The 24,510-nt window shown below is 37.2% G+C and overlaps 2 protein-coding genes across 3 annotated transcripts; one reads left to right on the forward strand and one right to left on the reverse strand.

Annotated features, from left to right (window-relative positions):
- The first annotated feature begins 4,864 nt into the window (after positions 1-4,864).
- Positions 4,865-7,805, forward strand: LOC142179773 (uncharacterized). Its single transcript, XM_075250643.1, has 2 exons — positions 4,865-5,322; positions 7,796-7,805. The coding sequence occupies exons 1-2, from the start codon at positions 4,865-4,867 to the stop codon at positions 7,803-7,805; spliced, it is 468 nt and encodes a 155-aa protein (XP_075106744.1).
- Positions 7,806-8,515: 710 nt separating this feature from the next.
- LOC107810746 (protein ROOT HAIR DEFECTIVE 3-like) lies at positions 8,516-19,379 on the reverse strand. Of its 2 annotated transcripts, XM_016635570.2 has the most exons (23): positions 19,073-19,379; positions 18,267-18,416; positions 17,884-17,950; positions 17,699-17,801; positions 17,024-17,094; positions 16,859-16,922; positions 16,722-16,787; positions 16,560-16,607; positions 16,413-16,475; positions 16,268-16,324; positions 15,932-16,090; positions 15,782-15,850; positions 15,587-15,678; positions 13,794-13,872; positions 13,168-13,333; positions 12,294-12,418; positions 11,383-11,645; positions 11,198-11,294; positions 10,937-11,098; positions 10,662-10,766; positions 10,178-10,272; positions 9,974-10,070; positions 8,516-9,218 (listed from the first exon to the last, which is right to left on the reverse strand). In XM_016635570.2, the coding sequence occupies exons 1-23, from the start codon at positions 19,074-19,076 to the stop codon at positions 8,967-8,969; spliced, it is 2,454 nt and encodes an 817-aa protein (XP_016491056.1). In that variant the 5' UTR covers positions 19,077-19,379; the 3' UTR covers positions 8,516-8,966. The 2 variants fall into 2 exon arrangements, with proteins under 2 accessions (XP_016491056.1, XP_016491047.1); XM_016635561.2 differs by lacking the exon at positions 19,073-19,379 and having other exon boundaries at positions 18,267-18,426.
- Between the last annotated feature and the right edge of the window lie 5,131 nt (positions 19,380-24,510).

Genomic DNA, 24,510 nt, shown 5'->3' on the forward strand with positions numbered 1-24,510 from the left:
ACTCTATATTATATAGCACCAATATATTGTGTATATGCACAACTCACAATTGTATTCTGTATAGCATTTAATAGCTACTAATGAAACAACGTATTACTCCTTAGCTAGCTAGCATTAATGAAGAGACCTCGATATTACTCCTCAGGATTTAAAATTTACGTAACAAACTCATAACTTACCTTAGTTTTTGTATTCACAATTAAAATTTATATATATTTAATAAATTTTTTCATACAAATATGATTTAAGCAAAATTATTGGGTTTGAATTCGTAATTGACTTTTCTAGCTTTGCCTCCGATTAAGGAAGAAATAATTAGAGATAATGAGAAGAGAAAAATGGTAATTTGGTTTTTCTACAGAAGAGGTATTAAATGCGACAGAAATTCAACCCCGAGAGGCCATTAATGGCGAAATGAATACCCAACTGTTGGAACTGTATCATATCAATGCATGGCCGTCCGATTAAACTGATTTCTCTCTACCCGCTGATCAGATCACTTGGACAGCTCACTTATGACTCATACAATTGTATACAACCAGCCAGCCTACACTAACTGCCTGTTATTAAGAGTATAGAAAGATAGAATTGAAGGAAATCTTTAAGCTGTGAAATCTTGATATAGATGTAGTAAATGGACGGGTTAATTTGATTTTGTATGTTTGGGTTAGTGGTGACAAACGGGTGGGCCGGGTCAGATATAAGCGAGTCAAAATGGGTAATGCAAAAACGGATAAATTTTCGATCCGACACATATGGATTCTTGAATATGATTACTTTTGGGAGAATTTCTTGTCTCCTAAACTTGAGGAACCCCCAATTTGAGGCTTTACAAATGTAAAAGTTAAACTCATTAGCTATCCATTGGTTATCCATTTTCTAAGTGAATAATATGATTTTTTATCCATATTTGACCCGTTTTTAAAAAATTCATTATCCAACCCATTTTTAGTGGATCATATGGGTGAATAATTATTTTCTTTTAACCATTTTGCCTCCACTAATTTGGGTAATTGGGTTTTTGCATTTGGCCCTCGATAATACTATTTTGACCTGCTTTTATTTAATAGTTTGATCGATCATTTTTTATTCAACGCGTTTGCTCAAATCAATAAATAGATCATAATCCAACCTATTTAAACTTGTACAGTTGAATGAGTTATAAAAAAAATAGGTTGTTTTTTGTATCTGTATGTATGATGACTATAGGAAAATTTCAATAGAATGCAACAAAGTCACTTGTAAACTGCATATATATTAACTTCACTTAAAATTGGACAGCTTGTTCATAGAACCAGCCAGCCTACACTAACAGTGACTATTAATACTGAACTGAACCATCAACCCAGCTTGCTCCAGTAAATATATAATCCACCAACGAATACAATTTTCTAGAAAGAAATTAAACATAAACAAGTAGTAACTACTAGCATGCCTGACCAAATTGGTAATTTTAATGTATATAACCGGGGGCGGACCGGGAGCGGGTTCGATCGAACCCAATAGCTTTTGTTTGAACCTTATATTTATTTTAAAAAATACATTGACCATGTATAAATTATTAATTTAAAACTCACTAACTTAATACAGTTAGAATTTCGAACTCATAAGTTTAAAATTCTGATTTCGCCTCTGTATATAACAAAAAAAACCTAATAAAATTTTACATTATGGTGTGAAGAGGGTAATGTGTAAATTGTGAGGACAGAAAAATTACCCAATATTATGATTTGACCATGATCAAAATATAGTGATCTTTATCTTAGAACCTGACAAGTTTAGAAAAAACAAGAGAACGTGCGCGTCTTGTTATGTTTCTTTCTTTTCGTTTGGGGTACCATGAATTTCAGCTGCATTTGGAAACGTGGTGAGGAAGATTTATTTCATATTTGTTGATGAAAGATAGTATATATGTCACCGCATGAGACAAACATATATTGGGACAAACTTTGGTAAATTAAATGAAGGTGTGAAAATCTAGACCATAAACGTTACGTTAAACATTGACTTCTCTAATCCTTGTTATACAATTATCAAATTTTCTTTTTAAAAAAATGATATATTTTTATATTTGTAATTATTTCATTTTAAATATTTTATTTTATATTGTTAATGACATGTTCTTCTAGTCATAGACAAAATATAGTGTTCAGAGCGAAGCTAGAAGCCTCGAACACGTGATACGGGTTCCGCCAAACATACTAATTTTTGCTCAAACTTTATATTTATCTTAAGAAATTTATTAATATGAACACATTATTAATTTAGAATGAAGTAAGTTAAAATGATTAAAATCACGAACTCATAACATTTATATTCTTGCTCGGCGTATGATAGTGTCACAATATGTTTAAGATCACTAACCTATATTAGGTCAAAAATTGTCATATATAAAATGACAAGGAGGAAATACTCCATTAATCATATCGAAAATGTAACTTTTTTTTCCTTACTATCACGATCCACTGAGATTCAGTCCTTTATCGCTACAATTTGTATAATATATTTAAAAAAATGACACTTTTGGCCAACAGAGGACGAGTAGAACCATAGGTCAAATAAATAATATTACACCACAGAGAATTCTAGAAGGATAATATAATATATTGCTAGATACAATAACGAAAATGATGAAACGGGATAGGGGAATATTTAAGCAACAGAGATGGATCCACAGCCCCTAGTAATACCGAAAATATATAAAATATAATGTTTATACATACTGTTGTCTGTTGGCACATGTTTCTGCATACAGTTAGAGTACAGTAGATTATGTTTTTCCATGTTCACCACTATTTTCAGTCAGTCTCCAAATTATTATTTTTTTCGTCTCTTCCAAGTGGGAATTAAATGATTATATATACCTGTTTGTTCGTTATAGAAGGAATATAATTCAGAAATGTACACTTGCCCATATATTATATATGTTTACCAAGCATATATAGTTGATTATATTATTTGTATCACCAAAAAAGAAGAAGAAATTCATATATGAAAGGGGGGGAAAAGATTTAAAAAATGGAAACGGGAGTTTAATGTATTGATTATTATTGATCAATAAAGGTGGAGGTGGAGCCCCTAACCGAGTGTATGCATTCAATTTCATATAAATTTTTAACTTTCTTTTTGCTAGCTACCTTCTTCAACAGTATTCTTATTATTTCATCCATCCAGCTGGAAAATTAAATGTTCCTTTTTCTCTTTGTTGGTTAATAAAAGAAAAACTTTCATTTTTGCAGTAAATGAATCCAACACCTTTATTTATATATTGTCATTTATATGTCAGTACCTTAAGCTTCAAATAGGTCTTTTTTATTTAAGAAATTTACATCTTTCTATCTCATATGCTATATTCGCAGTGTTAATATTCGTCTCGTGAAAAATTTAAAATGTCGTGTTGCTCTTTTAGAAAGATAATTTCTTATGATAATTACATGTTAATTTGGCTTTTAAACTAATCACTTGATTGTGTAATTAATCAAAAAACTTGCTCTTTCTTGATTTGTTACGTATCGTAGGATAGTTTATAGTGTTTATTACAAGTATAGGCGCCTCCTAATTAGTTTTAACTTCAACTTCATATATGTATAGTACATGTTTGCCTTTTACATAATTAAATTTCGGAGTATACTGTGTAAGGGAGGTCAAAGAGATTATATAGGGAAATAGTAGGTAACTGAATTTCTTGCCTTCACCTAATATTATGTTGCAATATTGAATCACAAAACTTTGTTAGATGTCTAGAGAAATAGAAACTTTGAAAGTAACTGCACATTACTATCGTAAGAAAGGTTATAAATTATACCTGTTAATCGGGCCGGGCTGACCCGTTTACAACCCGGTTCAGCCCGATACTGTAGCATTGGGGGCGGGCTGGGACGGGTTGGGCGGGGAGCGAGTTTCAAACGAACAGTTTTTTGATACCGGTGCCCGCTAACCCGTTAACGGGCTACAGCCCGGTTCAACCCGGTATCCATTACAATTTTTTATTATTATTATTTTCTGGACCGTTGCCAACGGTCAAATTCAAAAATGATTGTTGGCCAACGACCCTTTTTTGCAGAAATGGCCATTTCGGCCTACCCCTAAGAAAATAGCCCCCACACCCCTAATATTTGATAAATTATAATTTTAACATTTTATATATACACACACAAACACACTTCATTGTAATTTGCAAACACACTTCAATTACTTTCAAATTTCAATTTTAAAATTTTAAAATTTAAATTTCAAATTTAAAACTTTAAACTTCAAAGTTTAATTCTAAGCCTTAAAAGTTTGCAAACACTTAAGTATCAATAAAATTGAATAAGAAAAATAAAATTTTCTTTTTTAAAAAAAAATAGCCCGGCCCGGTCCATCCTGCTAAGCCCGAACCCGGACGGACCAAAAAAAATCCGAAAAAGTACAACCCGCTAACAGCCCGCTAGCAACCCGAAACGTTAAACGGACGGGCTGAATTTTTTTGTGTATAGCCCGTCCCAGCCCGCCCATTAAACACATCTATTATAAATGCACCCCAACTAGACCAAATGTTTGTAACATTTTTCTTTAAAGTTTTGCTTGACCATTGCCCAACATATATGTTCGGTCCATTCAATTTTACTTGTCATGTTTCTATTTTGTGTGCCTCTAAGACATCATAAATAAATAAAAAATTAAACTAATTTACCCTTATCTCTATTCAATAAATGTGCACTCTATCAATATTGTTTACTTATCTACTAAATTACTTATCCGGAGTTTGGTGACCGAGACTTAGATTGCTTATTTACTCTGTTGGAAGTCCAATAGAGGTCTTTGCACAGATTGCAAGATCATCCCGAGTGAGAATTTCTTGACCCTTCATAGGCTCCTGGTCATGGACCTTGAGATCACGAGGAAGAGGGCGATGTATAGCCAACATAGGATCAAGTGGGGAGCCTTGACAGAAGCTAAAGCGCAGGAGTTGGGGTTCAAGCTGGTGATGACTATGGGGGCTTGGAGGAGTAGTGAGGACGCAAGCGCTATGTGGACCACGACTGCGCAGTGCATTAGGGAAGCCGCGAGAAAGGTATTAGGGGTATCAAAGGGTTACTCTAGTGGTCACAAGGGAGACTGGTGGTGGAATGAAGAGGTGCAAGTAAAAGTGGAAACCAAGAAAGTTGTGTATCTGAATCTAGTGGAAAGTGTAAAGGAGGGGGAGAAGAGGGTGAATATGGAGGATTATAAGTTGGCTAAGAAAGAGGCAAAACTAGCAGTTACGGCGGCCAAGACTACAACTTTTAGTCATTTGTATGAGGAACTCGAGGGTCGAGGTGGGGATAAGAGGTTGTCCAGGTTAACCAAGGCGCGAGAAAGAAAGGCGCATGACTTGGACCAAGTGAAGTGCATCAAGGATAAAGAAGGTAGAGTTTTGTTGGATGAGGGGCTTATCCGTCGGAGCTGGCAGACCTACTTCCATAGTCTCTTAAACGAGGAGGGAAACATGAGCATCATACTAGGTGATTTGGAACTCTCTGGGAGTCGTTGTGACTTTGAGTATTGTAGGCGGATTAGAGTTGATAAAGTTGAGGAGGCTATGCATAAGATGAGCAGGGGCAAAGCGACCGAGCCAGATGAAATTCCGATAGAGTTTTGGAAGAGTGCGGCAAGGCAGGCTTGGAGTGGCTCAATAGGTTATTTAATGTCATTTTTAGAATGAAGAAGATGCTCGAAGAGTGGAGGTGGAGCACGATAGTTCCTGTATACAAGAATAAGGGTGATATCTAAAATTGCAATAACTATCGGGGTATCAAGTTGCTTAGCCATACTATGAAAGTCTTGGGAGAGAGTGGTAGAGCTAAGGTTGAGGAGGAGTGTGTCTATTTTAGAGAACAAGTTTGGGTTTATGTCGGGACGTTCGACTATAGAAGCAATTCACCTTGTTAGGAGATTGATGGAGCAGTATAGGGAGAGAAAGAAGGACTTGCATATTGTGTTCATCGACTTAGAAAAGACGTACGATAAAGTTTTGAGGGAGGTTTTGTGGAGATGTTTGGAGGATAGAGGTGTACATGTTGCCTACGTTAGGTTGATTAAGGACTTGTATGATGGAGTAAAGATCCAAGTGAGGACGGTGGGTGGGGACTCGGACCATATTCTGGTTATGATGGAGTTGCATTAGGGGTAGGCACACAGCCCTTTTTTGTTTGCTCTGGCGATGGACATGCTGACGCGCTACATCCAAAGGGAGGTGTCGTGGTGCATTCTATTTGCAGATGATATTGTATTGATTGACGAGACACGAGACGGTGTGAACGCGCAATCAGAGGTATGGAGGCAGACCCTGAAATCTAAAGGTTTCAGGTTGAGCAGGACCAAGACAGAATACTTGGAGTGTAAGTTCAGTGGCGAGACTCAAGGAGGGGGAGATGAGGTGAGGTTGGACTCGCAGGTCATCCCTAGGAGAGGGAGTTTTAAGTACCTTGGGTCTATTATTAAGGGGGATGGGGAGATTGATGAAGATGTCACACATCGTATTGGGGCAGGTTGGATGAAATTGAGACTTGCTTCCAGTATTTTGTGTGACAAGAACCACCGAAACTTAAGGGTAAGTTCTACAGAGTAGTGGTCAGACCAACAATGTTGTATGGGGCTGAGTGTTGGCCAGTCGGGATCACTCATGTCCAGAAGATGAAGGTAGCAGAGATGAGGATGTTGAGATGGATGTGCGGTCACACCAGGTTAGATAGGATCATAAATGAGGTTATTCGCAACAAGGTGGGTGTGGCCCCTATTGAGAACAAGATGCTAGAAGCGCGGCTTAGATGGTTTGGTCATGTAAGGAGGAGGAGCACAGACGCCCCAGTGAGAAGGTGTGAGAGGTAGACATTGGAAGGCCTACGGAGAGGTAGAGGTAGGCCAAAGAAGAGGTGGGGAGAGGTGATTAGACAAGGCATGGCGCAACTTCAGCTGACAGAGGACATGACCCTTCATAAGAATGTATGGGGGTCGAGGATGAGGGTAGTAGAGTAGGTAGTCTAGAGTGTTCATAACAATAGTATCGGCACGCAGTCTCGCTTTCTATTGGTAGTAGGTTTTTATGACTACCCGTTGTTTACTTTCATTGTTGATCACCTTATTATCTTGTTATTTTTATTCTACTTTTATATGCTTTTTGGTAATGTCCCTTCTTGTCTATATTTTCATTAATGTGGTGTTTATGCTTTCTTGAGCCGAGGGTTTATTGAAAACAATATCTCTATCCTCACAAGATAGGGGTAAGGTCTGCGTACACACTACTCTCCCCATATCCCACGATGTGAATAATACTGAGTATGTTGTTGTTGTATCTACTAAATTAAGTTTTTTCTTTTTTACAAGTAATGATAACTCTACTAAATTAAGTAATCGGATAGTCGAACTAGCTAGGCCTCCAGTCCACCCACCTTCCAATAAAAGCTTTAGAAAAAGGTTCGGTAATTGCTCTCAAGATCCCAAGGAATCACAAAAAGAGGGATAGTGGTACTGAAAACATAGCTTAGTAAAGGCATAACTACTCCCCTATTAACAAATAATTGAGAATTGTCCACCAAAGGTCCAACCACTATATAGCTAGATAAATTAATATGTTACGCAGCTTTTAACATCATTGAATTTTGAAAATGGGTTAGATCCTAGATGGTCTTAAATTTGGTCATATTTACTTATTTAGAGGGTCAAGTTCGTGCCCAACCTATGACTGCAAATAATTGATGGTCCACACTCTCTTCTTATGGTTAGGGACTATTTCACCTGTTTTTATGGCTGTATTTTCTGATTTTGTTTGTAGAAACTTTTAAACACGTTTTTCTTTTTGTTTTTTAATGGAAAGGTTTCATCAAATGAAAGAAATTAATTATCTTGTTTGCGTAAATCATTTTTGTATCATTATTACTCCAAATCACTTCTTTGGTTGACATATAATCGAGCAGTTACACTCCTTTCTAGATGCGCAGAAAACGTTAAAAATAATAGCACGGGAAAAATAATATTGTATAGTCACTCTCAAGAGGGATTATGCAGAAGTTGAAGCACCAAATACAATATATAGTTGCAAGACAAGAGTAATGTTCTAAAATATACTCCCTCCGTTTCAATTTATGTGAACTCATTTGACTGGGCACGGAATTTAAGAAAAGAGAGAAGACTTTTGAACTTATGTAAAATGAGACACATATATTTTGTGTGGCTATAAATCATTGCATAAAGGTAAATTGTTTCCAAATAAGGAAAAAAATAATTTTTTTTGACACAGACTAAAAAAGAAATAGGTTTACATAAATTAAAACGGAGGGAGTAATTAATTAGAAAACGAGAAGAAATATATTGACCATCAATACTTAGTCTAGTGATAAAAGTCTCACACATTTCCCCGTGTGTATCCACTATATAGTGGAATATTTTTAAAAAAAGAAAATAAAAGGAATACACATTATGGAAGGGTACAAATTACAAAATAAGCAAGACTTCTAAGAGAAGCTGGAAACATTTCAATAATTTCTCTAATGAATTTGACGAAAATCCCATCTCATTAGAATATAGTTTGATATCTTCTGTCACTTATCCATAAATAAAATACAGACATCATATTATGCTTCTCATAAGAAAAAATTTGATGGCAAACAGGAGAACGATAAAAAAACAAAGCCAGAAAAGGAGGACCCTCTTAGTTTACCAACAAAAGAAATCAACGGACATCTATAGGTTGGGGCAAAAGTGGGCAGAAGGTTAATAAGAAAAAGAAAGAAAAGAAAACTAAAACACAACCTATTCAGTGGGGACTTCTTTCATGACAACACAAGCCCCAGTTTACAAAAATCAACGCCTTTAGTTTCTGATTCTTCACACATGCTTTGCCTCTAAAGGTGAAAGCCCTCAGGCAGAATCGCGCACCATATAGCATCCGGATGAGCAGAAAAACTTTGCTGTCGCAGAATAAGAAAGGCTCTATAAACAAAAACTTACTGCATTTTGTCATGTAACGAGGAGCTAGAGTATTCTGTTCCATTTTCTGAAGTTACTTCAGATGTAGCACTTGTTGACACATCACCATTATCATTCGTGCTAGAGCTACCGCGGAAGCTCTTTGATGCAACGGCAGGGTTACGTTGAGTTTCACCACTTGCCACTCCTTGTCCTTCCTCTGCTAGTTTTCTAAGAAGATTCATGACTGTAGGAAGCAACTTCGTGGATAAGGAGAGAACTCCAGGAAGCTGCCAAAAAGCATCAAGAAGATCACATCAAATGAGATAATAATGAAAAAGATCCTAGTAGGGAGTGCTTCCTCCTTTAATGGGCCTTACGCGGGCGCGAATCTGGGATTAATCGGGGCTCCAATACGGGTACCCGACACCAGGTGGTAAACCAAAATAAATACCGAAAGACCGTGAACCTAAAGGTATACTTCTTGCATAGCTTGGAAACTAGAGAAATGACGAGAAAGAAAGGAAAAGTTATACCAACATTTTCCTTTCTGTTGCTGTGTTTGTTTGGATGATAGAAAAGAAAATGAAAGAGAATCATTTCCCTTCCGGCTCACAAATTTACTTTTTACGAGAAGGAAAAGTCACATGTTTTCCTCTTTCTTTCTTGTTTTCCACCCAAACCAAGCAAAGTAAAGAAAATAAATTTCTCTTCCTTTCCCTAGTTGTTGCCTAACGTAGGGTAAAACATCTCCAGGAAAATAAACTTACGAACTGAATCACCAAGGAAAGATCAAAACTTCATTAATTCTCTTTTTGTAACTTTGTCAAAAAGGATTATTAGAATGTCACTTGCAACTGAAAATTATCACTGTTGTCCTTAAAGAATGTAGAAAAATTATTCAAATAATCTTTCTAAGAAGCGACGAACAAGAGCTTGTAACAGTTATCTGGTTGAATTGCCTTTTTTAAAATTAGGATATTTGGTTGAATTGCTTCTAGTACACAAACATTAGAACTCTAGGAATATCAAATTCAATACTTACAACTCCATTGCGGAATTCGCCTGAGATGTCCAACTGCACCCAAAGGGCTTTAAATAGCAAATAGGCGACGAATATAACCCCCAAATATAATGGATTTCTGGAAAAAGTAAAACCCAATATGAGCTATGAGTTAAACCATGTTATGCTGTAAAAACTGGGGCGGGGTGTTGGGGGCAATCATGAACTACAAGTCAGAAAGGATACCTTAAAAGTGTCATGAATTCATTGAATCCCAAAATCACCATGGCAGCAATTGCCCATGGAGGTGGTAACCAGTTATTATTTCTCTTGCTAGCCTCCTGAAAGTAGAATAAAAGAAAATCAGAAGCAATCAAGAAGAAAACGCAAAGATTATCAATGCCAGGATACAATCAAAAGGTAGTTAGGTACTCTCCAACTTTTCAGCTCTCAAAATTAGAATTCACATGCATAGCATGAAGGACAGTCAACCTCCACGTGTTACATCCCCCTCTTTGATGCAAAAAACAAATCTCAGATGTTCGATGGACAAGATTTCACTCCGAATGTTCTAATCCTATTATGAACTGAAAATACCCAGCATCACTCTGCACCTTCTATTATTATTAAAACTTTCAGAACATATATAACCGACAATCAAACAAGCACATACAAGAATGCACTATGATAAAAGCAGAAAGAGATGCACAATAGCATCTAAATATCTTGCCTGAGCAGCAATGGCTTGTGAAACAACATATTCAGTCTCTGTCTGAAATTGTCTCCATAAAGACTTGCACTGGACAGGAGTAATCAAAGTTTTTGATGGAGGGACCTGCAGTATAAATTGACCACAAGATAAAAAAATTTATGGGCTGAACTACACCATGCAAAGATTACTTCATCATACAAAAAGGGAAAGAATGTGTCTTCCCCTTTTTGTTGAACACATTTTTTTTCCTTACAAAAAGCTTCCAAGACGAACCACATAAGTAGGCCAGTTACCTCATTCCAAGTGCTAGAGGCCAGAGGATCAACTGATGTAATGCTCCTTGCAGAGGAAGCACCTGCTTTTCCATCCACAAGAGCAAGGGAAAGTGTTTTGTCTATATTATCACCCTCATCGTCCAAGCGAACTGCGGCCATAACTGACAGGAGCTTCAGAGACTGGGAGAAAATTGAAAAAGTCAGCACAAACTTAAAGGTAATAATTGAAAAGCGAAATCACACACCAAGAAAAGGAAAGTTTATTTCAGTCAATCATACAGCTGATCGTGCAGTTTTAGTAATTGCTCGAATATCTTCCTTGCCAGTCCAAACTCGTGGCATTGAATCCTGATCATGGCTGAATAATGTTGAAAACCTGACAATAATTTTCAGCTCAGCATAGTAGTTTGTATTGTAAATAATTTATGTCAGAGCAGTAGAACAAGATCAACTCATGTCCGCACCTGTCCTTCATGCGAATCAAGACCCTTCCAGCTTCTTCCTTTGTCTTTGCTTCAACTACTCCACGTGCATAATCTTTTAATCGCAAAATCATATTATCCCTACTTTCTTCATCCATTTCAAAACCAGAAAGTGCAGCAGCAAAACCCGAGATTGCCGTGTCAGTCTCACGCTGAAGCAGTTTTCTTATTGCTGGCCATGTATCATCACTAGCTCCATCTAAAAGAGCCTCAACAGGTCCAGCTAATGCCTCGTTCAGTTTCGTCTAGACAAAAAATATTTCATCAGTTCCAGCATATCTATATCTAAAAAAAGAATCTCAAATGGTCCATGTGGTTTGTCAAAGAAAAATGTTGCACCAGCCATTCAGCTATCAGATGCAACCAAGTGATGGCATGTTCCCTTATTGAGGGATGGGGAAAAAAAATTAAAAGTCCCATGTATATCCAATGCCCTCATTTTCACCTCAAAATCCTAGAACAGAACACTACAAAAATTGAGGTAAGTTCCTACAATTTTTGCCATTAATGTTGTTTAATATAATGGACTTTGGACCTAACTCCTCCTAGAAGTTAAATGAGGAGGAGTTAAATGAGGTGAGGATTGTCCAAGCAAGTTGGACATATGGGTGTGAATAACTTAAGGATCTAACATTGGATGAAACAACAGGGATATGTTTGGGTCTAGGTTTGGGTCTGGCTCTGATATAATGTTAAGAAAATGAGCCTTGAGCCTACTCAACCTCAAAAGTTAGCTTAAGAAGTGAGGATCTCCAAACTACACAAGGAGACGACAGGTGATAGCCACAAGTTAGCTTAAGAAGTGAGGATCTCCAAACTACACAAGGAGACGACAGGTGATAGCCACAACATGAGAACTAATGCTAAACTATAGAGGTTGTCAAACTTCATACCTCATAGAGGGATGTAACTTCAGCCAGCTTGGCGCTACGAACTTCAGCAATATGAGCATCTACATCACGCCTCAGCTTATCCCTCACTCTAGATGAGTCCCATTTTGCTTGGTCGATAATAGCATCTACAAAATAATGCATCAGCTGTCAAATTTCAAAAAGCAAGCTGCTAACATTAAGCTCAACATTTCACTCCCCACACAAATTATCACCCATTAAAGCTTTCCAATCTTGGGGCATTTCATTAACTACAAGGAAAAGTAATAATAAACGCTAGTTTCCTATGAATGCTGAAAGTCAGCAAGTGATACAGCAATCTCTTTGCAAAAATACTTTTCTGGTTTGGTATATCCAGTCAGAGAAGTTGCTATTTCTCCAAGAGAGGGGAAGAAGAATATGTCAACAGTCATTGCAGTTCAAATTACATGCCTCCAAGAAGATATAGAAATGGGTACCATATAGCAACAAAAGAACATAAGAAATTTACCCTCCAACCCTAAGTGAACACTTCAATAAATAATCTTTAGTAAGTTCAAATTACATGCATCCAAGAAGATATAGAAATGGGTACCATATAGCAACAAAAGAACATAAGAAATTTACCCTCCAACCCTAAGTGAACACTTCAATAAATAATCTTTAGTAAGCAACTACTTCAACTAAAAAAGTTTGTCAGCTATACAAGTGTATTCCTAGAGAAACAGCAGCTTTTATGACTAGGCTCCCTACATAAAGATGGGGTATCAGCTCCTCAATCTTTTTTATTACCTTGGGGAAGGAATTGCAAGCGAAGGATATTATTCCCTCCTCAGAGGAAAAGATATAAATCAAGCGAGGTAAACCAGTAACCGCAATGGCAGGTTATAGTCTGTACCTGTGCATTCTTCATCAAACCGGGAGATAAAAGACTCGGTGCATTCATGAGCAGCCAGAGCAAACCCTTTACCCCCCTTCAATGCCTTATCAAATGCTTCTTTGAATCTTTCAAAAGTGTCAGATCGTATGTGTCCCAGCATAGATTGGTAGGCTGGTTGGACAAGCTACAACAAAAAGGAAGGATAAATCAGGAGTCGATCGCAATCAAAAAAATGACCCTCCGCTTTGAGGAAAAATAAGTAAAGCATTAGCATTTACATCATTAGCTCAAGGAGTACCATTAAACTAGAAATTTAGCATGTGAATATATTTGGTTGACTCTAAGAAGGCCAATCCTCACAAGGTAGGGGTAACGTATGCGTACACACTACCCTCCCCAGACCCCACGGTGTGGGATAAGACTGGGTATGTTGTATTGTATATATTCTAAGAAGGCTGAAGATATCTCTATAAGACACAGGAATCCAGCAAGTTTGGTTGGTCAATCATCAAAATTAACACAGGAATCCAGCAAGTTTGGTTGGTCAATCATCAAAATTAGAAAGGTTAATGCAGGGAATATACCCAAAGGTTGGGTGTATGTAGTAAAACAAGTTTAGGAGAGAGCAAAGCCTAGCCCGGTACCTGCAGCAATTTCTCTTCCAACTGCTTTCGCTTTGAGGATCTAACCCCTTCCTCAAAGAAGGTAGCCTCGGCATCATACCTGAGAAGAAGAAAATCTTATTTTCCATGTGCACCCTGCTTATAATGTAAATATGCATACATGAAGACAATCATAACATACATACCAAGGGAGAAAAATTGTAAGAAGAAATGAATTCAGCAAAAAATTACTCTACATTTCAAATCTAGCACGAGATATACAAGACAATGTATAAACTATCCAGAGGTGGACCTTATGTTACATTTAACATCAAATCTAAAGTTTGCCAGGGGTGTTTTTAGCCTTAGCAGTGACTTCTATATCAGAATAAAGATAAGAGACTCAGAGAACTTCGAAGTTCAAAAAAATCCTAATTTCCTTTAAAATAAATAATATAATCAGAGTGGAATGGATACAAAGGATTCACATAGCGGGACCGCAACTAATTTATGTTCACGCATAGCTGATCGATTGTTTTGATATAGAAAGCCTAGAAAAAATAAGGAACAAATAAATTTATAAAATTTATTTTAAAAAAATGGACCAGCAGAACGCCAGGCAGGGTAGCAGCAGTATTACCTTCTTTTTTTTAATAACCAAGAAATCGCCGAGCGCCTGTGGCGCAAGGTTCAAAAATCAGTGGATAATGGGCACACCCCTCTACCCTTCTCCACTTAAATACCAGGCTTTTGTCTACAGCAGACTGTGATTTCCTCCTAACCCACATATTATGCGTTGCGCTCTTACCACTAGACCAAACCCCTAAGGCATGGCAGCAGTATTACCTGGCCATCATCATTAGTTTAAGAGAAGAATCGAAAAAAGACCATAGAGAAAGAGAGCATATGAGCCCATAAAAAAGCGTAGTAGAGGGGAATGAAGGGAGATTAGAGCTGGGTGTAGGGAGGAAGAAAAAGAAAAAGTAGTTTACCAGAGGGAGTTCTCCTATGCTAGAAAGGACGAGAAGATGGATGGAAGGAGGAACACTGAGTGGTTTGCTTCCTTTATTTTATACCCTAGGTTTTAAGTAATCATTTTGTAGGAATATTCAGAGGGATATTATGCACACAACCCCAAGAATTTCACTCCACTCAGACAGTAAATCCAGATACAAAAACACAGTGAGATGGTGGATCATCCATAGCCGGCCACAATATCCACATACCTAATAACCCCTTACAACTATTTATCAAAAGAAAAAGAAACCTTCACTCTAGCATGACATATAGAAGACAATGTATAAACTAGCCATCCGAATCTCTTTGCTTTCCAACAATTATGCTAAATGAACATAAGGTCCACCACAACTTCAAACATGGTTCTGGTGTATCATCAATCTAAACATCATGCTCCACCAGCTTTACCTTCTCCAACACCTTAATCTTTAAACTGGTACAATCAGATAATCAAAGAAGGGAGAACCACATGATAAGAATACTAATTCAAGCATTCTTGCAGAGAAACTAGAGACAGTTAAAACCAATCAGTCTTTCTTTTGTCCTCAACTCTCTTAATGTTATACTCTTCTCGCAGTTTTTCATATTACCATAAGCTTTATCAAATAAGATGAATTGTGGTGACCAGCTATATTCTCCTTTTGTTCTCCTTGCTCAAACCACAAGAACGCTTATATGCATCCTTTTGGAAGGCAAGAAATTCACATTAGGAGCATCCACTACAGATAAGCTTCACGCATGAAAATTACTAGCACACAGACATTCTTCGTTTCTTTCTAGAAGTACCATTCTATACCGCATGAAAGTATTGTCCTTACTCTGATAGACAAGTGTCTAAAATTGAGCTGAGCTTCCGTCCAAAGCCCCGTACGGAGTGAGAATGTACTGCCTCTTCTAATTGACACCATTCCTAAAACAATGTCAATTACTTTACAATGAGCGGTGATCTCTAAAATAGAAGACAAAACAGAACAAGGTATAATTTAAATAAACCTCAAAACAATTCTGTGTACCTCATTTGTGGTGAAAGAAGCATATTTTTCATTGGCAATCTCTTCACAGCGCACCGTAGCTACCATAACCTGCAATTAGATCAAAATCGTGTATGTCAGAAACACATGGATAACTGATAGTTCAATAGCAGTAGATCTTCGGGTTATAACCTTATGGGCAGGCAGGTCAAGGTCCTTGTTTTCCTTTATAACCTTCCATATCTGTTGTGCACTAAATGAAAAGCCTGAAGCAGGAACAACACCCCGCCTATCTCCAGCAAGCCCACCAGGTGCAATGGAATGAAAGAAGCGTTGTCTTAGACTAGCGACCTTAAAAGAAACAAGAAGGGAAGTAAACCAGAGTTAATTAAACAAAATAGTAGATCTTCTAATTTGATCATTGGCTACAACCTAGACAAAATAACCAAATAAGATAAGTGGATATGAAATACTAAAAAGGAACATATAATAATCAATGAATTCTCAAAAATTACAATTTTCATATACCTGCTCGTTGAATTGTTCTTCCTTCTCTTCATAACTAGAAAGAGCCACGACCTCGACCTGGACATCCAGTCAAATTTCACAAATCTGTGAGCAGACAAACAGACAGCAAGAAAGTAACAGCAGATCAAATTTTAATGCCACTCACATTAAAAAACTCACTTAACGGTGTTTCCTTGTGAGCTTGCGGCTTTGGGACAGAATCCCATATCTACAAAGTCCAGAACAGTATGATAAAATCGAAAATGTAGAGTCCAGACGGAGACACATAATAAGAGAATCATGAATATGGTACCTTTTGAATGTCTTCCCTTAGAACAGGTTCCAAATTTTCGAGGGGAGTCTACAAACAAAAGTGAAAAAACAACCTACTTAGTTCTCACAGGACCTCCAGCTTTATAAATGGCAGAATTTCCTTAACCTGTTAAAACATTTATGAGAGAAGAAGGCACCTTACCCTTGTTTTGTCACGAATAACAAACATCAATGTCGTTTTACGCGGACTAAATAACCGCATCATAACCTGTTCAAGATATAGTAAGTAATAAAACATCCAGAAGGAATATTCGAAAAAGAAGCTTCTCTGTACTTTACCTGGAAAACAGTCTTCAAAAGAGGCTTATTTGCAGCCTGCTCACGACCAATGTCATGACACCACCTGAATTTTTAAACTTTTGAGCCACCAATGCGTAATTCTTTTCTGGCTTTAATTTATCAGAAGTCCATGTACTATCTATTTCACAGAATAGAAGAACTTACATGTTGATAAGCACTATATCAGAAACAGCAAGTGCAAATAAAGCGCTCTGCTTTTCAAATGCAGTGTCATCCTAAAAAAAAACATAAAGCCTAAATGAGAAAAGATCTGCTCAATTAATAGTTGCTCCACCAAACCAAGGATATGCAGGGACCATCTCAAATTTTGGTTTGGTCAAAATTAATCACAGAATAGATTATGGTTCCCGCTTACCAATATGTCAAGCAATGAAATCCATACACAACTTCGGACAAAATGCTACTATTAACACAAAGAACAGCGGAAGTGCAAGGTAAAAGATCTCAATAGACCGGAATCTACTGAAAAATGTTAAAAATTACTCAATGAGTTTGTCACGTAATACTACAAAGAGGATGCTACAAAGATTTGAAACTAATCTTCATAGAATGAGATGTAGGATTTATTAAAATTCTAATGTAATGCAGGACACTGAAAAGAAGGGATGTCAAATAAACAGATGGCCACTTTATTTTTCAACAAGTTTAAGCCAAAAAAAAAAAAGGTTCCATAGTGACACCAGTCATCTGAACCCTTATCAAAGGTGTACAGCACTTGGGAAAAATGCTTTAAGGATAATATGCATCTGGTCACACGATATAAATGATGGAACAACAACGCTAAAGTAAATCTTCTTATATTAAGTATTTTCAACACACCTCTCCTCGTTCTCTACCATCTGTTCCTTCTAAATCCATAACAATGGTGCAAGGTTCAATGCCAACACATCGAGCCATCCAAATACCTTTTGTGGTTTGTGACCTAGAAAATACTTAATTCCGTCAGCTCATCTGCAATGAAACAGCAGAGATCTAGCAAATAAAATAATACACTAAATACATACCTTCCCTTATAGGCATCCATCTCTCTAAAGTTAGTACGAAAAAGATGATTTAACAGTGTACTCTTCCCTGCATTATCCCAGTTGAATTTTGTCAGTATTGGCAAAACAATATAATAGCATTGATTCCAAAAAGAACATTAAACGATGATTAGTATAGGCAAGCAGAAAGGAAGCAATAAGGAAACCCCGACAAAAGAGGAGGGGATAAGACTTGAGGTTTTCAAGACGTGGATCAGATCCGGTATTCGTCAAAGACATGAGGCACTCGCAGACATGGACATAAAGATATGATTTTGATTTGGACCTATTGTTCATCTAGCTTCATCAAGCTAAATGGAAGTCATGATATTCCAAAGTGGTAAATTTCGAGAGAGAATTCATACCGCTACTTTGTGGGCCCATAATGGACACTACAGCATATGAAAGACCACATTCTGCCAGTTTAACTTCCTTCATGAAGTTATCAACTCCGGCAACATTAAAGCCACCATCCCCGTCAATGAGATGAGTTGAACAACACCCATCCTTATTATCTGAAAGCATTAGAGTATAAAGAAGTTAACAAAAACTCAACTTATGAACATGAACAGAACTAATAACCTTCAATAAAGTATCATAATACTTCATAAAAAGTTGATGCAGAAAAGCTGAACGTCGATCAGGCTATATTAAGTGGGTAACATTTTTAAATCCATCGATAGACCGCAATTTTAAAAAAAAAGGAATTTGACTATTCTGTATCAGTTCAAAACAGAATACTTCCTAAAGTAGTTAATCTTCAGCAACCAAACTATTCCAACTGGAAAGCATGCATGAGCTATAAACCCAATTACATCTACTAAATCACCAAATCAAAAGCAATTCAATTTCAGTCCAATAATTAGACAAACTGCAGTCTACCAAAAGAACTATAAATAATCAAATGCAATCAACAAAGACCAAGCAATCAAGATCAAGATTTAACAGAAATCAAAGACCCAATAAACAAATAACCAATTTTTTACCTTACTTATAAAAAAAGGAAAAAAAACAATCTTTCTAAATAAACCCAAGAAAAGGGCTAAACCGTGAAAACCCATTAATAAATAGCATTCGGTTATACAAATATGAGTAAATGGATCATCAAATTTTGCGGGGTTTAGATAGTAGTATAAAATGGATCGGAAGATGAGAAAGTAGAGGAGCATACCCATCTGAGAAGTAGAGAGAGCTCGCTCGATCAAATTGAGAAGAGAAGATCGCTAAGAGTTGAAACTTGAACAAGGGGAAGGAGAGTAGACAAAGTGCGATCGATCTCAGATGGGAGCAACGCCTCCTCTTTGTTGTCTTAAAAAGTGCGCTGGACTATCCGATGAACAGAGGGAAAAGTAGGCAAAGCCAAAACAAAAAGAACAATACAAAGAGTAGTAAAATTTTACAGAGCTTAGGAAAATGGTTGCTTATGATTCTTTTTTTTCTTTTTCTTTTATGATTACGAGTTCTTCCTTTTTTGCCCTTTTCGTCCTCTTAACAAAAAAGTCAATTTTTTATTGGTCGAAAATTCAAATAAACTATTTTGCTAACTAAGAAAGAGTACATTATTTTCTGTTTTCTCTTTTTCTTTTTTTGTTTTGACAAAATAAATAGAAGAAGATATAACATTTAATCTTTCAAGAGAGGAACATCCGTCTTTCATGAGTGAATATAATGAAAATACTAAAATTTATTTTTAAAAAAGATTAGCAATCATTACTAATTTCCCTCATAGTTGCCTTTTGGATCAATGATAAAAGTGCAAAGAGGATGACAACATAGAATTAAATGTTGCATAATATGCAAATTTTTTTCATTTTTTGGTGGAAGATAACTATTAATTTCAAATTTACAACAAATGCCTTCATAAATCAGTACAATTTATATCTATTTATTACTTTTTTTCTGCAGCTAATAATCCAATGTTTTTAAATTAAAAAAAATAGAACATGGGCAAAACGTACTGCAATATTGATTTTCATGTCAACCATGGGAAATGGGATTTGTTCAGTTGAAGAATCATGATTTCATGAGTGGGTAAAAAGTAAAAGCTTTAACTGGCTCAGACCAATTACCATACCGCCTCAATGTTTAACCAATATCGCCGAAGGACTTTTTAGGACTGGTTTGGTACGAGATATACGAAATAATTAATTTCGAGACTAAATTTAAAAAGAGTTTATTTTATATTTGATTGAAAAAAATGTAATATAGTTAATTTCGAAATTAGTTATTTCGAGATTATAATATTTTTTTATTTACATAAAAAGATAAAATGATAACTAATACTAAAATAATTAGTCGGAATAACTTCTTTCCAACGAAACAACCCCTTCCTGTTTAATTAGAATACTTGAAAAAATATAAAAGTAAAAGGTACTCATATAAGTTTTAAATAAAAAGACAAAAAGGGAAAATAGTAGTGATGAACATCTAATAAGATGACCGGGTAAGCACCGACATGAGGCCCACCAACCGCCCATCTAAGCTTTTTAGAAAAAGAGCGATGCCCATCGGACGGCGCGTCTGGGCGCACGCCATTTAATGATTCGGGAAATGCTGTCACTTTTTAATAGAAAAACTTTAACAAAAATGATCCCTTGTGTTTTTTATGTTGTCCTTATAGATATTGTTAAGCAATTCTGATCTCTAAATTTATCGAATGTGAAAAAAAAAAGTGTTTCGTTAATTATTCAGAAAATTTCATTTATTATATTTAATAGAAATTATTTAAAAAATATAATACTTAAATACCAGAAAAATCACGTCAAATCTTAGGAACTTTTGTATACGGGTAAAACCGGGGATAACCTACACCCTAATTTTTCGATAGGTCAAACGAAGCAAAAGCATGATTATATGGGGTCGGAATCGAAGCCGGAACGTCTCGTACGAAGGCCCACACAGAGTGATCGCCGCCGGGCTTGATAAGACATTACTTCTCTGATCCCGGAACGAGCTCCGAGACCTCGAAAAAACACAATAACAGTTACACACGACCAATAGAGGGGCACGATATCGGATATCATGACGCATATCTCGGCCCGTATCGGCAGCGGATCAGTGATTAATAAAAAATAAGAATTTTTACCTTTCTTAGAATTGTACTAGGGGTGAAACTCTCCTGCTATATAAAGAGGGGTAATTTTTATTTAATGGACATATTGTAACACGGATATCAATGCAATAAAAATTATTTTCTCTGTCTTCTAGCTATTGAAAAGATCTTATTTTAATCATAGTTCTTCATAAGCATCTCGCTTTGAATCGAGGGTCCGGTCGAGGGAGAAATCTTTGTTAAGCTAAAGTCTGTGCTAGAACTCAAAGTCACAACTGGTTTGGTTATTTACCTCATCTTTAATTCGTTTATCTAACATTCTTAATTACTTGTGTTGAATCAATCCACATATCCTTAAAACCGCGTACAAATTTAATTGTTATCCATTTTAAGCGTAAACAGTTTGGGGTTAAGGATAATAGTGGTGGTTTGACACAAATCTCCAGAACTCACTATATTTTGCACTTGTTCTTTAAGGTCTCAATTTCAGGTCAGCTTAAAAATGTCGAATTCTTAGTCCGTTCACTCGAACGTTGAGGATGGGTTTGTCCATCATGGTGAAAACAACAATCTGGTGCATAGCAATAAGGTGCCTCCTGCTGATCCAAACGGGGTCCCAGTCGTAGACCAATCGATGCTAACTCACAAGTGACCATCGACGCCAACCTGCCTATCGACCCCGAAAATAGCATTCGCAGAGGAGCCCGACCAACGGTTCAAGGAGCACCCGAAGGCGAAAGCGACGAGGTCAGTCTGCAATTGATCTCCGAAATGTTGCAGGCTCAACATGCGGAGATATCACAGCTGCAAAACCAAAGTCGCGCCCCCAGTAGAGTTGAAGCCGAATTACCCCGGGAAAACACCCGAAGAAATGAGCAGATCACAGAAAGGCGAGGCGAAGCTGAGTCCGGTGTCAGCCCAGAAGTAATGAAAATGATAGAGGCATTAACGAAACGAGTGGAATCTGGTGAAAAGAAAATTGATGCAAACGATAAGAAGGTAGAGGCATATAATTCCCGGGTTGATTAAATCCAAGGAGCGCCCCCAATATTAAAAGGCCCGGATTCCAAGAAATTTGTTCAAAAGCCTTTTCCTCCGAGCGCGGCACCGAAGCCAATCCCCAAGAGGTTTTGTATGCCTGATATTCCAAAATATAACGGAACCACGGACCCGAATGAGCATGTGACCTCCTACACATGCGCCATCAAAGGTAACGATCTCGAAGACGATGAAATCGGGTCGGTGTTATTAAAGAAGTTCGGGAAAACTCTGTCAAAATCGGCAATGATATGGTACCACAACTTGCCCCTGAATTCCATTGATTCGTTCGCTATGCTCACTGATGCATTTATAAAGGCTCATGCCGGGTCATTAAGGTCGATACCAGAAAATCGGATCTTTTCAAGGTTAAGCAAAGGGACAAACGAGATGCTCAGGGAGTTCGTGTCATGATTTCAAATGGAACAGATGGACTTACCTTTAGTTGTGGACGATTGGGTCGTTCAGGCATTTACTCAGGGACTTAACCCCCGAAGGTCCTTGGCTTCGCAGCAGCTGAAACAAAACTTGGTAGAATACCCGGTGGTAACTTGGGTCGACGTCCACAACATGTACTAGTCAAAAATAAAAGTCGAAGACGACCAACTCGGAGCCCTTTCCGGGTCCGTCTATCCCATCATAACCAACGACATACCTAAGAGCGTCGCCGATCATAAATCAAGGTCGGTCCGAGATCGGTATCAACCATACAAAATCGATCGAATGGGAAACTGTCACGCCCCAAAATCGAGAAGCGCGATCGGCGCTCAACCGAGTGAACCCGGCCGAGCAAGCCTGTTAGATTTCCTTCTATCCAAACTCATCCATGAATAAAGATAATACATATTTTCGTTAATTAGACAATAACATGATCATGTCTACAATACCAATTTATTACCATTAGTTCCATCATTTTAAAGTCTCAAACTTTACACACGTTGTTCATAGTCTGTAGTGGAACAAGTAATCCAAACACAACATAACTAGTTTGACTTCCCCAACACCAATACACAACCCACACAATGCCTACGGAGCCTCTATAGATACAGAAGAGTACTATGATAATGCCGGCAACAAGGCCCCGGCTATACCTCAAACACAATACACAAAGAACAAAAGATACATGACCCCCAAATGAAGTGGGGCTCACCAAGTCAGTTGGAAAGAGGATATACCGCTATCACTAGTCAATGTCTCCTGTTGTGGAATCACCTGCATCCATTAAAGATGTAGTGCCCCGGGCAAAAGGAATTTTAGTACATGTCGAATAGTACTAGTATGAAAACCAAAACATTTATTCAAGAACTTGGAAATACAACATGAATATGATGAATAATGGTAACAATCATAGGGCTTAGATATCTATAAAAGTCAAACAGATTTGTTAAGAACTTCTAATAACATTTATAAATTCTCAGTCGGGGATTCTTTACAACTACCTTTTTCACAGAGCGGCTTTGCCGCCTAACCCTAATATATATACGGGTGGACATGCAATCACAGTACCAGAAACTCCACACAAAGCAGCCCCACCGCCTCACCCCAAAGTACGTGGGTGTAGGTGTATTCCACAATACCTAAACTCTACACAAAGCGGCCTTGCCGCCTCACCCCAATGTATGCGGGTGGAGGTGTATTCCACAATACCCAAACTCTACACAAATCGGCCTTGCCGCCTCACCCCCAATGTATGCAAATGGAAGTGTAATCCCAATCACGATCTCTACACAATTTAGCATCCTAGTTTTCATTTGAAACATGACTTGAAGTTATAATATTTACATATGCAATTCATACTTTGAACACGTTCTCACAATAGTAACATAACACAACAATAACATTTGGAATATGTACGAAACATATATCTCTTGTTACAAAGCTTGTTCGGAATAATCGATTCGTGGTGAACAACTTGAAACTTACAAGATTAATGTGGGGTTCAATTTTAAGAGAAGAGTTTAGCCAACATACCTCAATTGAGCTTCCTTAAACTCTAAAATATTCCGGAATTCTTAGCAACTTCAATCTATTTTAGGAATATGACAAATTGAACCAAAATTAGGAGGAGGATCACGGTTCTAGCTCATTTGAGCATTTTATCAAACACTAGGTGTGCATTAAGGTTTCAAAGTCCTCCTATGGTGGATTCCATCATCCCAAACCCATTATCTACTATTCTTAGCTCAACAATCTTCTTACACCCTTTGATAACACATGCATGCAAGATGAATAACTCATATGCCCAAAAATTATCTTACTAATTACCCAATTCTAGATAAAATTCGAGATTGAGGGTTAGGGTGTAGAATATTACCTTTAGGATAAAGACCTTGTAGGTTTTTCTTGTTAATCTTCCAAGATTTGAATAAGAATTGAAGAACAATTGTTGAGGAACACTTTCCCAATCCAGGGCACTCTCTCACTCAAAAAATATTAGGTTTTAGCTCAAGAAATGACTTAACCCCTGTCTCTACCCGGCCTTGGGGATTTTTAATGGGCTCCTACATGCGCGACCGCGC

Source organism: Nicotiana tabacum, chromosome 4 (genome assembly GCF_000715075.1).
Source record: "Nicotiana tabacum cultivar K326 chromosome 4, ASM71507v2, whole genome shotgun sequence".
Classification (NCBI taxonomy): domain Eukaryota; kingdom Viridiplantae; phylum Streptophyta; class Magnoliopsida; order Solanales; family Solanaceae; genus Nicotiana; species Nicotiana tabacum.

Bases quoted from the DNA above. Each gene is read 5' to 3' on its own strand.
- LOC142179773 (XM_075250643.1), top strand. From the start codon at position 4,865: ATGGACCTTGAGATCACGAGGAAGAGGGCGATGTATAGCCAACATAGG.
- LOC107810746 (XM_016635561.2), bottom strand. From the start codon at position 18,426: ATGCTTTCAGATAATAAGGATGGGTGTTGTTCAACTCATCTCATTGAC. The intron at 16,608-16,721 runs GTAAGGTGCCTT...TTTTGTTTGTAG, and splicing joins TTATTCGTGACAAAACAAGG to ACTCCCCTCGAAAATTTGGA. The intron at 10,767-10,936 runs GTAACTGGCCTA...TTTATACTGCAG, and splicing joins CCTCTAGCACTTGGAATGAG to GTCCCTCCATCAAAAACTTT.